Raw genomic sequence first — 16892 nt, forward strand, 5'->3', positions numbered from 1 at the left:
GGAATGGGAGAAAACACCGCCGAGGGACCGACGCCCGCACCGAGCTCAAGGAGGACACCGAGCCTCACTTCGCTGCGTTCCTCTCAACGCGGCCATTTTCTGCTCTTCAAGCTTGCTCCAGTTTGAATGGCCGCCCTCCCAGAGCATCATGGGAACGTTACAAGTACGTCACTGGCGAAAAACGTGATTCTCGCGGCGCCATCTTGGTTTAGGGCAAGAGAAGCCACTCCGCACCCCCCAGGAGCAAGATTCGTTCTACCAGCAAGCAGAGATAGACCACCGCAGGTGGTAAATTATTGGGGTGGAAGGTGTAGCATTAAACTGGGAATTATTTACTTTTTTGCTATATAGATTTACTAACACGGGGACACAATGTGCATTTTCTCCTTCAAAATGTCTTTGGGGATGAGACGGCCTGGGGTCTCTGCAATATACTTCCCCTTCCCCACGCCCAGTCATCATAATGGTCATTTTGGACGTATGGAAATAACGCGACTTCATTGGATGAATGAAATAAATGTTGTAAAGCACTTTGCATTTTTACAGTGCTATATAAATCAGTATGTTTGCCAGTAACAATCCTAGTGACAGCTTGACCAGAATTGCCATTCTTGCTTTGATGGCGGAATCCTATGCATGTTTAGACAGGGAAAAAATGTCTTACAACTCCTAGCATGGGAATTGCTGGGGGTTGTAGGGCGTTTTTTCTGTCGAAACATGCATAGGATTGCGCCCTTAGTTCATGCTGGCTGCAGAATGCTGGGAATTGTAGAACTTCCTTCTGCCTAAGCAAGTATAGGATTGAGTCCTTATTTTATATGAGATTTATTTTAAGGCAGCAACGGTACTTCCAGTGACTCTTTGATGGGGGCGTTCTCATAATAAACAGCCCAGCCGTCAGAAGACGATTTGTACTCGGTTAACGGAAGCTGATGCAATGAATTTACTAAACAAAGCAATCCCTTGCAACTGATGCAATGAATTTACTAAACAAAGCAATCCCTTGCAACTGATGCAATGCGTTGCCATCGACTGTCGCCTCGTACTGAGGAAGTTCCTGAAGGAAATATGTGGCTGTGTTTGAAAACAAAGCTGCCCACTGTGGGGAGGGAGGAGCTCAAAGCATCTATTCTGATTGCATGATGGGATTTGTAGTTCAGCTGTTGTAACTACCAGATCGCTCATAGGCTGCACTCTTATATTGAGTATAGTATAATCATTTAATTCCCCCTTAACCCGATAGTTTACTTTTAGATATTAATCTAATATAAAATAATATAGGATTCCGCTGTTAACTTTCCATCATTTCCCATTTATATGGTGTGGGGGCATATACAAACATATCCCTCATTTGAAAGTATGATTCTGAGATGGCTGGCATTATACCAAAATGCGAAAAAGAAAATCTGACTATGATAATCTAGACGATTTTAAAATGATATCCAGGTGAAATCTGTTTTGTAAAAGCCATTTTTTCACTTTGAATGTGAGATTTCATGAGGGTTAAAGCTCAACATTTCTGTTATAAATATATCTGCTCTTATTTTGAGGGTGCCTAAGAGAAATATTAATACTTGAATATTAAATATCCAAGGTAGATAAATAGTCAGATATCAAAGACAGATAAAACAGCTATTTTAAAACCTCAGTTATTTGGAGTGAATTTTATAATTGCAATTCTTGCAGAACAATCTTATGCATATGTACTCAGAAGTAAGTTCCACTGTTCAATGGGAATATGTATAAGATTGCATCTTAAAACTTGTTTTATTTCGGATTCTCCGATTTTATTTTATTTTTGCTTTTGTTTAAGAAAATTAATCAATTGGCTTCTGAAAGACGAAATTAAAAAAGTATAGAATCGGAAGACAATTTAAAAATGCAGATCTGACACATGGGGGCTTATGTGTCCCTAATATCTCTTTTTGTATTTTTGTGACACAATTTAATTGAATTATTTTTATCTTAATTTTATTGTTGTAAGCTTAGGAGCCGAAAAACTGATCATAAATCAGTGGAAGCTGGTTCTGAATGGTTCTGACTAAAATCCAGAATGGATTCACAACTCCACCAAAATCGGATCCCCCTGATTCCCCAGTACAAATATAATCGAATTTCAGCCTCCCTAAGCCTCTAAATAAAAGATGCTAACCCAAATCGACTCCTGGAAATGGCCATCCTGCCTAAGTGAACCATAGAACCGAGATAGGCATAATGTGTTCTTCCTTATGTTACTTCTGTTAGATGGGCGTCACTTGCGGCTCTAGTAAAGGCCCTCAGTTCCGTTAGTCGCCCCAGAAATGGCTGGATATTGTAGTTCGGTACTCCGTCCCGAGATCCGTTGCTTGAAACGCTGCCCGCCGTAATTGGAGAGGACTGTGGCGTGTGCCATATTCGGGATTCTCTCTCTCTGAAATTGATATGTTTGGCAAAGGGGACGCTGGGAGTTGTAGTCCAATGATGTGGCTGCCCAGGCCCGGTTTCCCGTGGTGCCCTGCGGTTCTTTTCTGACGCCAGGAAGGGTAGCCGTCAGAAGCCAAGTCCGGTGCTGGGAGGCGGCGGCGGCGGCGGCCGGGGGAGGGCTGGAGAGGGTCCGGTGGCAGTCGGGTCCAGGATGGACTCGCGGGTGTCGGAATTGTTTGGGGGCTGCTGCCGGCCTGTGGGAGGCGGGAACGGCGGGGCTTTGCGAGGCCGCCCTGCCAGCGGTTCCGCCGGTGGCGCTTCCAAGGGGAGGAAAAAGAACGGGCGACACCGGGGGGGCAAGGCCAACAACCCGCCCTACTTGCCGCCGGAGGTGAGCGGGGCAGTGCACTGACGGTGGGGTCTGGCTAGGCGACAGTTAGAGAGAAGGGCGTCGTGTGGAGATGTTTTCCCCGACCCTTATTGGGGAATGTTTTTATGCTGGCAGGTTAAAGGAGGTCTCTCTCTCTCTCTCTGGATCCGTGTCTGTTGTTTCTGGAAAGTATCTGTGAGGGCAGCACTCTTGCTCCATCTCCGCGCGGTCCAGCGCTTTTGGGGGAGATGTTTACCCAGTGATTACATGGTTACAAATATGATATGGGTTGGTGGGTGTCACTGGAGGCTTATAGCTCCGATTTCAGTAGGGATAAGAGTCTACTCTTCATTTCAGTCAGAACCAGCCAGAATGCCAAATGAACTATCCAAGGTGCTGAACCTATTTTGATGGAACAGGGTTCAGTACCTTGGATAGCTCCTTTTGAGCTCTGGCTAGTTCTGACTGAAGCCCAGAATGAATTCACAGCCCCACCGAAATCAGAGCCACCAGCCTCCATTGGTGTGGGTGGGTGGGTTTGTGTTAGGGCTCTTTCTAGAAAGAAATGGGGCTAAGATGTGTTTAGAGGAAAAGACAGAAAAATCTATCAAGGCTGTGAGTCCTACCTAATGGAGCAATTTGAGTTTGGAGTTAATTGTCTCTGCCACCGCCTTGAAATGTGCAGCCCTGGTGCATTTTGTTTCCCTGTTGTCTCGCCTAAGCAGTTCTAGCATCTCTGATCTGAAATAGGTGATTTGGTAGTAGAACCATTCTCTCTCAATCTCTTTGCTAATCCCAACCTCTCACATTAATCTCTGTCACTTTGAAGCTTTCCTTGGCTTGGCTTTAGCCATTAATAACTTAATTAGATCTGAGGCTGTAGGTTTGTCGAGTGGTAAGAATGAAACTGATTCCTTTTTTGTTTACTTCTGACAGCATTTTTCCCTTCTGTGTTGTGGTTGTGAGTCACTGAAGTTGCACTTAAATTGGTTCATGCAGCTGAGCTGTTACTTGAAATGTAGTCCAATCAGATTTGGAAAGACCAGGAAACGTTTAAACTGAAGCTTTTGCTCTGTAGTAGTTCCAGGTGAGGTTAGTGGAAAATGTGTTTAGTATATCTTGGTTTCTAGATGTCTAGCTCAATTCTGGGTAGTTCCTTTGGAAAGTAAGGCCTTGTTCTTAATCCTGATTCTCCAGTTAAAAGAGTCAGTTACCAGGTAATGAGATATGTCTGAAGCCTGGAGACCTACTGCCAGACAGATGATATTGGGTTGAGTTCGATGGAGCAATGGTCTGATTCAGTATAATGAAACTTCATATGTTCTACAGTAAAAAGACAATTAATCTGCATCTATTTCAAACTGCATTTAGGGCCCTAATGATTTTCATGCTTCTCTATTTAAATTATTAATAATAACAGCCTGAACATAGACAACCAGATGTCAGAAGAAAAGTTCCTTCTCCCTGATAACTATTTTTCTGTGTGCAGGTTTTTGGGGGTTGGGAGAGGAGCCCATTATTATTATTATTATTATTATTATTATTATTATTACTATTTATATAGCACCAACAATGTACTTGGTGCTGTACAAAATATACATCTGCTATCTGAAATTGTACAGCCTAGACACAGGTTTACTACCACAGTGAGTACTAGGTCGTAGTGCAAGATAAGCTTGAACTGAGCCTTGATGATGAGAAAACAGACTCAAAGGTTAATAAAGCTGCATAGGCCCCCTTCAGACAACACGCTAAACCATGCTGCTTAACCACAAAATGGTTAACGGAATGTATTGACCTTAATGCATTCCTTTATTTATTTATTTATTTATTACATTTTTATACCGCCCAATAGCCGAAGCTCTCTGGGCGGTTCACAAAAATTAAAACCACAGTAAAACACCCAACAGTTTAAAACACAATTACGAAATACAGTATAAAAAGTGCAACCAGGATAAAACCACACAGCAAAGTTGATATAAGATTAAAATACAGAGTTAAAACAGTAAAATTTAAATTTAAGTTAAAATTAAGTGTTAAAATACTGAGTGAATAAAAAGGTCTTCAGCTGGCAACGAAATCAGTACAGTGTAGGCGCCAGGCGGACCTCTCTGCGGAGCTCGTTCCACAACCGGGGTGCCACAGCGGAGAAAGCCCTCCTCCTAGTAGCCACCTGCCTCACTTCCTTTGGCAGGGGCTCACGGAGAAGGGCCCCTGTAGATGATCTTAAGGTCCGGGTAGGTACATATGGGAGTACATATTAACATATTACATATTAACCATTTTGTGGTAAAGCAGCATGGTTTAGCGTGTTGTCTGAACAGGGCCATAGAGTCCCAAACTCATCCTGCCTCCCCTGGTTCATTCTCATCTATTTTAATGCTTGTGTGTACAAATACAGTTTGAGTTCTTTTTTAGTACTGGGGTTTGATCCTACTGTTCTGCTTCTGTGTCTCATAAAGAGTTGCTAGCAATCACAACCAAACTGTTACAAACTGTGTGAAGTGACTATTGTTATTCTGCACTTGGCCTTTTGTTTTAGGGTAGTGAGCCATCCCCAAGGTAGCAGCATTGTTCTTTGTGCTGATCTCTGAGATCTCAGTGTTACTAGTTTTTTCTCTTCCGTTAACTTTGTGGGCATGCCTGGGCTTGTCACTTTTTCTGCATCGCTTCCACAGCAGTCTCTATGGTTAACAACCACAAATGGTTGCTCCTTAGAAGGCATAGTTATGGAGGCTGACTTTATATTATAGGCAATGATTTCTTAACACACTCTGAACTTAAGCTGGTGAGGTAGAGATGATGCTTTATAAATAAAGTATGTGCTATATAAATAAAATAAAAAAGTAGACGATTGCATGGGGGGGGGGTGGATAAGGAGAAACCATTATCATTGTATCCTCTGCAAGATGCAAATGGTTCATTCCAGGATATTGTTTGCAAAGTATTTTCCGAGTCATGAACACTTTTGTGCCATAGTCCTCATTTGAGCTAGAAAACACACAGGATGTATGGAAATAACTTTGAATATGGCCATAACAAGGAAACTATGCTACGAAAGAGAGTGATGTTTAGTACGAGAGGAACAAGATTATTTCTGAAAGAAATTAAACTTGAGTAAATCGGTTTTCCTGCTGCTGCCACTCTGGTTTATTACACATTCCCTTTGAACTCTTGGCTCGTAACAGCATTCAGTCTGTTTCAAGGCCAAGTTCTAGACCAAGATTACCAGAGCGTAATTGAATGTTGACACATATTTGGTTTTTTTAGAGATTGTTTCATTTCTCCAACAATGAATTTTATTAGTAGTCTTCAATAGTTAACACTTAGCTAAGTAGGGGGATCTTTTGGAGAAATATTATCTGAGTACCTCAGAATATTATCTGAGAAATGCTGTTCTCTCTTAGGACCTGCCATGACATTGGGTAGCTTGTTATACCACAAGCTGAGTACTAGTTCCTTCTCCTTTTGCTGCCAATCACATTTGTCTTCTTAGGCCACATAGGCTTGTGGGAGGAGAGACCAGTATGAGACACGTTTGCTAGAGAACTTTGCTGTTTGCCGGAGTAGTTTGAAATTATGTAGTAGAACTTCTCTCTTCATGGGAGCATGATTTTTGAAGTATTTCCCTTGATTTGGAACTATATTTCTAAATATATTACTAAAAGAGCCATTCATCCCTTGCAGTGTTCAGAATAGTCTACTTGTTTTATTTGCAGAACAAACCATGGGGACCCAAGCAGGCCTAGTTCTAGAACTGTGCTAGGGGAGCCATATATCATATATGTTAATTTCATTGCAAGTTTGACCTTTTTATAAGGATGGAATCCAGAACTATAGTGTTCAGTGACTCCTGATATGACTGGTTCTATCCAAACCAGTAATTGCTACGTACTGCATTTATTGGGATGTCAAGAAGTGTATGTGAAATGCTGTGCACTGTATAGATCACTTACTTGTCATATTTTTTTCTTTTACTTAGGCAGAAGATGGGAACATAGAATACAAGGTGAGTCTCTTAGGGGAGAGGCTCACAAGGCTAGGTTCTAAAGTCTAAGAGCTGTAAACTAAATTATGCTATGAGTCACATTGGTAACTGCCAATTAAAGTACGTTGTTGCAAACAAATAAAAAAATAATCAGAGGGAAACAAAATAGATTCTTGCCAAAGTTTTGTTTGCAGTGGCGTCAACTTTCTTGTACTTAATTTGCATATTAATTAGCCAACAACAAGGAACCTCCTTGTAGGTTCTCTTTTTAAAATTTATCAGATGTGTTGCTGAGTGAAGTCCTTTATTTAGCTGCTTGGAGTGTAGCTGCTGCATCTGAACTCAGTAGAATCATTCAGAACAAATGATTTTAACATTACGAAAGCTAGAACCCCTTTGGACCAAGCTATCCCATCTGTAAAAATGGATACCCTCTAGTTAAAGAATATCCCTCAACCTCCAAAATAGAATCACATTGCTTTTCCTCAGATCTCCTTACCTGCTGACTGTAATCACTCTTTTCCTTGGGCAGCTGAAGCTAGTTAATCCTTCTCAGTACCGCTTTGAACACCTAGTAACGCAAATGAAGTGGCGACTACAAGAAGGCCGTGGTGAGGCGGTCTACCAGATTGGTGTAGAGGACAACGGGCTGCTGGTAGGACTGTCGGAAGAGGAGATGCGTGCCTCTCTCAAAACACTGCGACGAATGGCTGAGAAGTATGTGCATCTGTCTTCCTTCTGGGCCACAGCAATCTCAACTGTTGTTTCCATACATTAATTTATATTACATTTCTATAACTCCTAATAGCCAAAGCTCTCTAGGCTATTAAATTAAAACCCTAAAATAAAACACAATAAAACATAATATAAAAACTTTAAAAGTTTAAAACAGAATAAAACCAAAGTTAAAAAAAAACAGCAGCAGGAAGGTATCTAAAAACACAACACACCTTTAAAAACAAAACTGAAGAACTCAAAATGAAAAAGCCTGGGTAAATAAAAAGGTCTTCACCTGTTATATTTTAGATTACTATAATGTACTTCATGTGGGGTTACTTTCATGATTGGTCCAGAAGCTGCATTTGGTGCAGAATGCAGCAGCCAGGATGCTAAGTGGAGCATCTGGCCATGCACATTTTACACTGGCGTAGAAGCAATTACACTGGCTGCCTGTTAGCTACTGAGCCAAATACAAGGTCTTGCTGTTGGCATATAAAGTCCTGAACAGCTTGGGACCCAGTTACCTCACTGATCGCCTTTTCTAATATAGAGCTGTGCAATCATTAAGGCCATCGAAGGAGTCCATATTTTCTCATATTACCATATAATCCTTTATGTGCACCTATTGGTATATCACAGTTGGAACAGCAGAGTGTTTATTTTTAGTGTAATATTTCTGTATTTCTTCAATTCTAAGACACACTTTTTCCCCATATAAACATCTCTAAAAATGGGGTGCGTCTTAGAATCGCGGGTGTGTCTTAGGTTTTTTTTTTCTGTTGGTGGTACTGAAATTAGTGTGTGTCTTACAATCAATGGCGTCTTACAATCGAAGAAATATGGTACTTCTTTGCACAGCTGGTGCTTGCTTGTGTTGGAAGGCATACCAAATCTGGCTGGTTTCTGGTGAATCAGTGCTAACAATCAGTATTCATCTTAATTAGATTTACTAAATGAGAACTGCAGAAGCCACACCTTGTTTTAACCAACTTCAGTCTCATATGATAAAGCTTTATCTGTTTCTATTGCCACGTGCAATGACTTCACATGAGCAGAAAAACCTTTCCAGTTGTGCAATGTACATGTGGAGAGCTATATGATACCAAAACCCTCATAAATTTTACTATAAGAAAACTGGTCTTGATTTGAATGGAGTCCCAGAAAATTGAAAAGCAAGGTAATTCTGAATGATCACAGATACAATTTAAACTGGTCAAGTAGAAAACCAGGAAGATTTCCCCCTGTATTTGTAGGTTGCATCCACAAGAAATCTTTCTGAAAGGCACTGCAGGACAGTCCTGTTCCTTAGCCTGTTGGGAATCCTTTGCAGATGATGCACTAACACCTGACTGATTTCTGTTTTGCTCTTTGCAGAGTTGGAGCTGACATCACCGTATTACGAGAACGAGAAGTGGATTATGACAGTGATATTCCCAGGAAAATAACAGAGGTTCTTGTCCGAAAGGTCCCAGATAATCAGCAGGTAAAAGCCGACTTCTGTTTGAATGCCCCTGGCATAGTTTGAGTAGCTTTCTGTTTAGGTTGCATTTGGAAATGAGATGGAAGCTAGTCCCGTGAAAGTATTTTATTATAGGATATGATTTGTGCTTTAGAGAGCTGCCCCAGAGAATTAATGATAGCTAGGACAGAGAACGTCTTTAAAAGTTTTTCAGTTTGTGAGTGCCGGTTTCTAACCCAGCTCAGTTTTTGCAGAGTAAGATAGTTGATGTCAAATGCCTGGGAATGTTGCCTTTTTTATGGTATTATGGAAATTCATAGCATTTTTTGGATACCTTGGTATATTAATCTGCAAGGCACTCAAAGCCTGAATGATAACTTCCACTTCAAAAACTCTTATTCTTATCAGTTATCCTGTTTAGAAACAAATTTCTATAGTTCTCCTTTTTTCCCTTAAGTTTTTAGATCTGCGGGTGGCTGTGCTCGGGAATGTGGATTCAGGCAAGTCAACCCTATTAGGTGTCTTGACGCAAGGAGAGCTGGATAATGGCCGAGGTAGAGCTCGTCTCAACCTCTTCCGACATCTTCATGAGATCCAGTCTGGGAGGACATCCAGCATCAGCTTTGAAATCCTTGGCTTCAACAGCAAGGGAGAGGTACGAGTCTTGAGGGATGGGTTGCACTGTTGGCTTACCATTTTACTCCACTGAACATAAAGGATGCCTTCTTCCCTAGTTTTTTTTTAAAGTGCTCAGTAGTTGTATCTTCTGCTTTCTAGGTGGTGAACTACAGTGATTCACGGACAGCTGAAGAGATCTGTGAGAGCTCCTCCAAGATGATCACATTCATTGACTTAGCTGGACATCACAAGTATCTGAAAACCACCATCTTTGGGCTCACAAGCTACTGCCCAGACTTTGCAATGCTGGTGGTGAGCGCCAATACTGGAATTGGTAAGTACATGAAGTTTAAAGATGGGCAGTCAGTAAAAGCGACTGATTAACATCTCGCCTTTTGTAGCACAAATACCGTTGCCCATTTCCAGCATTTTGCAGAACAATTCTAGAACTATACAATGGCTTCCCTACCTTCTCAACTTGGTTCTCCCCACTTCCTCTCAACTCCAGCAGGTACAACGCGAGAGCATCTAGGCTTGGCGATGGCCCTCAAGGTCCCTTTCTTCATTGTTATTAGCAAAGTGGACTTGTGCTCAAAAGCCACTGTGGAGCGGACAGTGAAACAGCTGGAGCGGATCCTGAAGCAGCCCGGCTGCAACAAGCTCCCCCTGTTGGTAACATCAGATGATGATGCTGTCACGGCAGCACAGCAGTTTGCACAGTCGCCCAAGTAAGACTCCCTTGCCCTTCTTGGAATGGGAGAGAAGGTCACTGGGTGACATGGGTGCAATTGCAGTTCATTCACTAGAAGCATGGATTTAGGGAGAACGGTGAGAGTGAAAATCTTAGGCCTGTGGAACGTGCAATGTAACTGAGGTGAACACACTGATATTCTACTTTCTAAATCCCACGTTGATGAACTCCTTCACTTTTACTTTAACTAGTTGGTATTTGCTAGGCTTAGTGGTTCTAGTGCTGAATTATGGGACTGGAGAGCAGCAGAGAATGCAACTCCCTGTTCTAGGGGACATGCATGAATCTCTGATATGATTGCACCATTACCAGGCTGTAGTACCCTTAAGGTCCCATGGGAAGGAGGAATAAGCAGGGTGCTCCCCATTTTAAATTGACCTAGCTATCATTTTATTTCTTCACTTTTTGTTTTTAAAAGCCTGTTTTGTTTTGATTATATTTGTTTGTATTAAGTTGTAAGCCACTCAGATAACTTTTGTTATAGGGCAGCATATAAACGATGTGAGTAAATAAAATAGAAAGAGTGAATAAACTATGCAGTACAGAGCTAGGATCAGGTCCAGTGTTGGCGTAGCACAGGTTTCTGCCCTATAATAGTTTGGGAGGAGACATCTAAGAACCAGATGCAGATAGGGACTTGTTCCCCATGCACATATACTTGGAAGTAAGTCCAGTCCCACCATTTTCAATGGTAATTGTGCAAAGAACTGCAGATCACCCGTTTATTTCATGTCTTTTGGCAGCATCACTCCTATCTTCACCTTGTCCAGTGTTTCTGGAGAAAACCTGGATCTCCTGAAAGTTTTTCTCAACATCCTCCCACCTCTGACAAACAGCAAAGAACAGGAGGAGCTGATGCAACAGCTCACTGAGTTCCAGGTACAGAAGGGTCTCTTGTCCTTTATTGGGGGGTCTCAAAGAGTAGTACCTCCATAATGTGTGAGGGCAAAGGCCTCTTGGATTCTTTGCATTTAGAGGCGGAAGGCTGATGATCCACAGAGGTCATAGTTGACTTTTATACAGGGGAAAAGATTAATGTCCCTGCTATTATTTGGTCTATCCCCAAGTTATTTCAGTTGTAGATACACATAGGAAATGCCCGCAGTAAGGTAACTATTCACTGAGGTCTGGTAGACTGAGTTGAGGGATGGGCTTTGAGTTTCTGTAGAAGGACCTGTACTGGAAGTCTTGAGAAGAAGAGACCCAAGTATTTCCTCTCACTCTGAAGTGCTGTAGACCTAGCCTGATAGCAGGTCTAACGCTCCTGTTCTTGTCCTGCTGCAGGTGGATGAAATCTACACTGTACCGGAGGTGGGCACTGTTGTTGGCGGAACTCTGTCAAGGTACGTGTTGCTCCGTGCATGATGCCAGTATAGGGAGAGAGGGGATGCAAGAAGCTTCTAGCATCCAGAGAAGATGTGGCATTATAGTTTAACATTCCCTTCCTCATGTACAGTGCATGTGGAAGGGTAGGACTGAATTGCTTGCCCAGTGAGTCAAGGAGATCAAATTACACTTCCACAGAAGTAACTAAAATAGAAGTAACAATATCCCCGAAAGGACTCCTGTGTTCTTCACTAGGCAGAGAGCACCGATATTTTCCCCAAGACTTTTTCACATTTCAAATGTGAAGGAGCTGCTTCAGGATTATCTCTCTTAAGTAGGCACAGAAGAAAGGCTTTTGTTGCCTCCTGAGAAATACAGTCTCCTGATTTTGTGCCCCTACCAGTGGAATATGTAAAGAGGGAGAGAATCTGGTGGTTGGTCCAACTGATGATGGCAAGTTCCTCCAGCTGAAAGTGTGCAGTATCCAGCGAAATCGTTCAGCATGCCGTGTACTTCGGGCCGGGCAGGCGGCCACACTGGCTCTTGGACACTTTGACCGCTCACTGCTGCGTAAAGTGAGTCCAACCTCCTACATTTGGAGCGGTGGTTTTAAAAACCTTTTTCCCCTCACTGTTTTGGGAGCAATGACATGAGGGGTTGCAGGCTGCGGTTCCTGGGGAACTCCTGCTTGAGAAGGCCTCCAAACTGCTGTAGGTAATAAACCCCTCACATCTTACTCATAGGCATTTTGCTTCAGGTTCAGAGAATGTGAATGATGGAACTCATGGCTTTGGGGTTGTCCTGAGCTTCAGAAAACACTGAATAGTGAAAGACATGGGCTAAAAGCCACAGAGCAGAAGTGAGCAATTAGATCTTTCCTTCACATCCCTACATTCTGCTAATTTGTTTTTGCCATACATACATACATACTTTCTTATCCACACCTCCATTCTTTGACTTTCTGAGGAGAAATCAGCTTTGTGTAAGTGGAGCCTTTAGACATTTCTGGAAGGAAATCCCAGCTATTGTGCATGTGTTGGGGAGAGAGGAGTGCTGTTGACAGGAGAACTTGTCCAACAGTCTTGTTGTCATTTAGGGAATGGTGATGGTAAGCCCAGAGATGAACCCCACCATTTGCTCTGTGTTTGAAGCCGAAATTGTTCTGCTCTTCCACGCTACAACTTTCCGGAAGGGATTCCAAGTAACAGTGCACGTTGGCAATGTGCGGCAAACGGCAATTGTGGAGAAGATCCATGGGAAGGTAGGTCTCTGGCTGGCAAGAGAGGGTGTTGACAAGAGCAGTGTTTTCTTGTCTACTCAAGGAGTTGCTCGAGTGCCTTCTCACCTTCATCCTCCATCATTTATCACAGATGTGTTTGGCCTCTCAGCTGAGATGCTTTCACTGTTTCAGAAGGGATTGTGCATAATTAAGCCCAGTGACTTTCAGAGCATATTGGAACTGAGAGTTTGTCTTCTCAGTTTTCTAGAATCCCTAAGCTGAGTAGCTACTGATCTTGTAACCATGCCATCTCCTCTCTTGTTCAGGACAAGCTGCGGACAGGAGAAAAGGCTGTGGTTTGTTTCAGATTCATTAAACATCCTGAATATTTGAAGATTGGAGCCAAACTGTTGTTCCGTGAAGGCGTTACCAAAGGTATTGGACATGTCACTTACATCCAAGCTATTACCACTGGAGAGAATGGCCTGGAACAGAGCCTGGATTCTGAGCTAGTCAGTTTCTGACTTTCACCAAATCTGCAGGATTTCCTGAAATTAGCAATAGGGGAAGGATCTCTCCCCACTGTGCAGAACTGCTGCTGGCCAGTCAATTACACAGGCATATAATCTGTTCTGCACTGCAGAAGCCAGAATTGCCGCTTGGATTGAGTGCCCTTCCTGAAGCAAGTTAAGCATGTTGTTTGTACATCACCTGCTGCTTCCATGTCCCTGCCCTTCCTGGAATAGACAAGAAAACGGCTGCATCTTTGCCTGGGCTGGCAACTCCTGGTTTTGTTGACTTTGTTGAGAAGTTATTTCCAGGTAGAGAGCAATGCCTTTGGTGTATTGGACTGTAGTTTGGGGAATTTGCCACCTGTGAGGCATCAGTAGTGGACCCATATCTGCCTACAGGGCTCAGTTCCTTGGTTGTCCTGTTGCCTGGTTTTGCAGGCTGCCTGTGACATGAAGAGCCATGACTAGGCGCTACAGATGAAAGTTTTGCATTACCCACAGTACAGCTCAGGATGGTTTTTAATCACTTTAAATTATTGTTGGTTTCATTTTAATCTAATGACTCCTCTAGTCTCTCCCAGCACCTTTTTTTGTCCTGACTTTTATCAGCTATTGCCAGTCTCATTTTTGTAAAAGGGGGGGATGTAAGAGAAAGGGACATCTCCCTGAAATAACCCTTATCTGAGGCAAGTACAGGCCCCATCTCATGCTATCAGGCCCTAACAGGCATCTGTGACAACCATTTTTTCCTCCGCAGAGTTGACCAGGTGCTCTTTATATGAACTGGCATCTTAGAGCAAAGCTGGCCCAAAATAGGCCACAAACACTTCAGTATGTTTGCTGTTGCTTCTTGAGCGAAGTTGCTGCTAATGGCAATTTTGACTGAGATGTCATCCAGTTTGACTTCCCTGATGAGTGCACTGGTATCCCAGTTCAACCTGTCCCTTGGGAAAACATGCCTTAAATTCCCATAGTAAAACCAGTATGGGCTGTTTTGTCATCACAAGATTTGAAATGTTACTGCAATTATGGTTCCTGTTCAGCTTTGCCAACTGTGGTAATTTGTCTATATTACTGCAATTCTACAGAAAACAATTTATATGTAAGCCTGAAACTATGTCTGTTTGAAAGTGTAGTTGTGTTTCCCAAGTTGGCAATGGGTTAGGACAGTCTCAGGCACTAAGGGATATCTTTTTAATTTTTTTGTAGGAAATTCAATTATAAAAATTGGCAACACTATTTTTACTTAAGTATTCCTATATATCTCAGCCACTGGTGCATCAAGGGTCCAAATATCTGATCCAATATGGTTAGTTAAACGGCTGTCTCATTTCATCACTCTAAAACACTCCCTGTTCTGTTTCATCTGCTTTACAGGTGTTAGATTCAAAGCAACTGCTCTTGAGATTTAACATGGTACTGTTAAAGCTGTGTAGCTATACAGAAAGACTGGAACTTTATGGTGCTTTTTAAGCAGAACCCATGACATTCTTGGTATTAATCCTTTTACTAGTACAGTGGACAGTTGCTATAAAGCAGTAGAAAGCTTGGTCTAATTATCAGATGAAATGGTTTATTTCCCAACTTCCACTTAATAATTTGGATTAGTTCTACATGAGGGATTTTGGGATCACCTTTGCTAAAGAAAATACATTCTGAGAGGGTTTGTTTTAGCCAGTCGCTACTATATATTTGTCCTATAGGAGGAATAAATGCTTTCTCTGCAATTTACAGTGATGGTAAAGTTCACTCCATTGCAAACACAAACATTCAAGGTGCTCTTTCCTCCCTTATATCCTTTATTGGTTGTCTCCTTCCCTTGCCTTTTGTTGTGTGAGTGTTCTCAGTGCCATGCTTTTCATATTCACTGTTGGTGGATTCTTTAAAGCAGAGGGGTGTTTTCATCTCTCTCTCTATATATATATAATGTACAAATAAAGATGTTTTATTGAAAGACTAAAGGTGTGTTTTGCTTTAAGTTGAATAATGTAAATTGCCTAGGCCTCAAAGTTCAGCAAACCCCCACATGCTGTCCTCACCACTATAAATTATCCATTACACGATGAGGCAGGAATGCATGTACACTAGTGTTTACAAGCTGGTAGTGCATGTTTATCTGACATTATTACACAGTATGTGCTGAGAACCCTATCAGCCTGACTGCAGCAGTTTTGCATAAAGCTAGTGTACCACAGTTAATATTGTGGTATTGAAGTTAACTCTTCAAAAAGCCATGGAGAAAAGTAAAATGCTTTGGGTAATAACTTAAGACCTAGTAGAAAATGCTGACTATCAGTTGTTTGCTAAGTATATGTCCCTTGTTTCCTTATTCTACCAATTAGTGGGATGAAACTTCTGCTTAACCTGACTATTGTGAACAATGATTGCTGAGTAATACCAGTTAAATCAGTTCCTACTATTATTATTACAATAGATTTGAAAAAGTCTGCAATTTCTATTCAGAGGCTTCAAACCTACCAAGATTTTCTACATTTACATCTAATAAGGGACTTTCTTAGTTTGCTTTGCCACACAATCAAGAACAGTATTATAAAGAACATTATTTTCCAGCAATTTCCCTCAAAAGTGAAAAACGTAGATCAACGTTTTCAAAGGAAGTGAAAATCATCTGAATACACTGTGTTGCTGTTACCCATATTTAACAATACCTGGGGCTATTCTTGCTGTATAACACACAACCATAAAAACCAAGATCTGATAAAGCAGCCTGTAACTCACAGGCCAATGAAATCAATCAAGGTAGCTTTGCATTACCAGTATCTCTAGAGTTTCAATGCTGTGCCCATGGACATTTCTCTTGGCACCATCCAGGCTCCCTGACTCTTAATTTTTATTTTATTTTTAAATATTTTCAGCTGTGAGGCTGGCTTGCTGCAAAGCAAAGTGCCAGCCTCCACACCTCCAACCACCATTAAGAGTGGTTTTGTGTTTTGGAGCTCAGACATCATCTCTGGTACACAGGTTTTTGGGAAAGTTACGTTTCTTTTAGGGCTGATTCACACGACATGGCCGGTTCATCGTGGGGTTATTTAATCCACAATAAGCCCCAGATGACCACCCCCCCCCCCATTTTGACTACACAACCCGATTGGGGCAATAGATTACACTGTGAGCCATCATGGCTAATTTAAGAGTTAAACATTCCTTACATAACCCACAATTAGTAGTAGGGTTATGTGATGGTTGTTTAACCCATGATGACCAGGTTTGCACAATGCCCAATTTGGCGTTGCATATTGAAAATGGCACACACTCCCTAATATAAAGTGGTATTACATTGCAAATCAATTAAAATATGTGATAGAGGGGATGATAGGAAATAAAGATTTGGAATGGTTAGAATGGGAGACGCAAGAGAAGAAGTATAGGTTGGAGAACATTTTTTTTTTATAATTAAAAAAAAAAAAGAAATGGGGGGGAATAAAGAACCCCCTGATGAAAAATATAATAGAGATTTGGGCCAAATATAAAGAAAAATTAATGCCAAAGATATCACCCTTAACGC

At 41.8% G+C, this 16892-nt stretch overlaps 1 protein-coding gene across 2 annotated transcripts; it reads left to right on the plus strand.

Annotated features, from left to right (window-relative positions):
* The first annotated feature begins 118 nt into the window (after window positions 1-118).
* On the plus strand, window positions 119-15327 carry GTPBP2 (GTP binding protein 2). Of its 2 annotated transcripts, none has more exons than XM_063124249.1 (12): window positions 119-163; window positions 6756-6782; window positions 7294-7478; window positions 8856-8964; window positions 9398-9595; window positions 9718-9892; window positions 10067-10286; window positions 11053-11188; window positions 11594-11652; window positions 12039-12210; window positions 12732-12896; window positions 13181-15327. In XM_063124249.1, the coding sequence occupies exons 1-12, from the start codon at window positions 149-151 to the stop codon at window positions 13376-13378; spliced, it is 1659 nt and encodes a 552-aa protein (XP_062980319.1). In that variant the 5' UTR covers window positions 119-148; the 3' UTR covers window positions 13379-15327. The 2 variants fall into 2 exon arrangements, with proteins under 2 accessions (XP_062980319.1, XP_062980318.1); XM_063124248.1 differs by lacking the exon at window positions 119-163 and adding an exon at window positions 2595-2794.
* The last annotated feature ends 1565 nt before the right edge of the window (window positions 15328-16892 follow it).

This window comes from Elgaria multicarinata, chromosome 4 (genome assembly GCF_023053635.1).
Source record: "Elgaria multicarinata webbii isolate HBS135686 ecotype San Diego chromosome 4, rElgMul1.1.pri, whole genome shotgun sequence".
Lineage (NCBI taxonomy): Eukaryota > Metazoa > Chordata > Lepidosauria > Squamata > Anguidae > Elgaria > Elgaria multicarinata.

Coding starts and splice junctions, on each gene's coding strand:
- GTPBP2 (XM_063124248.1), top strand. CDS start 2,615: ATGGACTCGCGGGTGTCGGAATTGTTTGGGGGCTGCTGCCGGCCTGTG. Junction 9,893..10,066: donor GAGCGCCAATACTGGAATTG/GTAAGTACATGA, acceptor TCTCAACTCCAG/CAGGTACAACGCGAGAGCAT. Junction 10,287..11,052: donor CAGTTTGCACAGTCGCCCAA/GTAAGACTCCCT, acceptor GTCTTTTGGCAG/CATCACTCCTATCTTCACCT.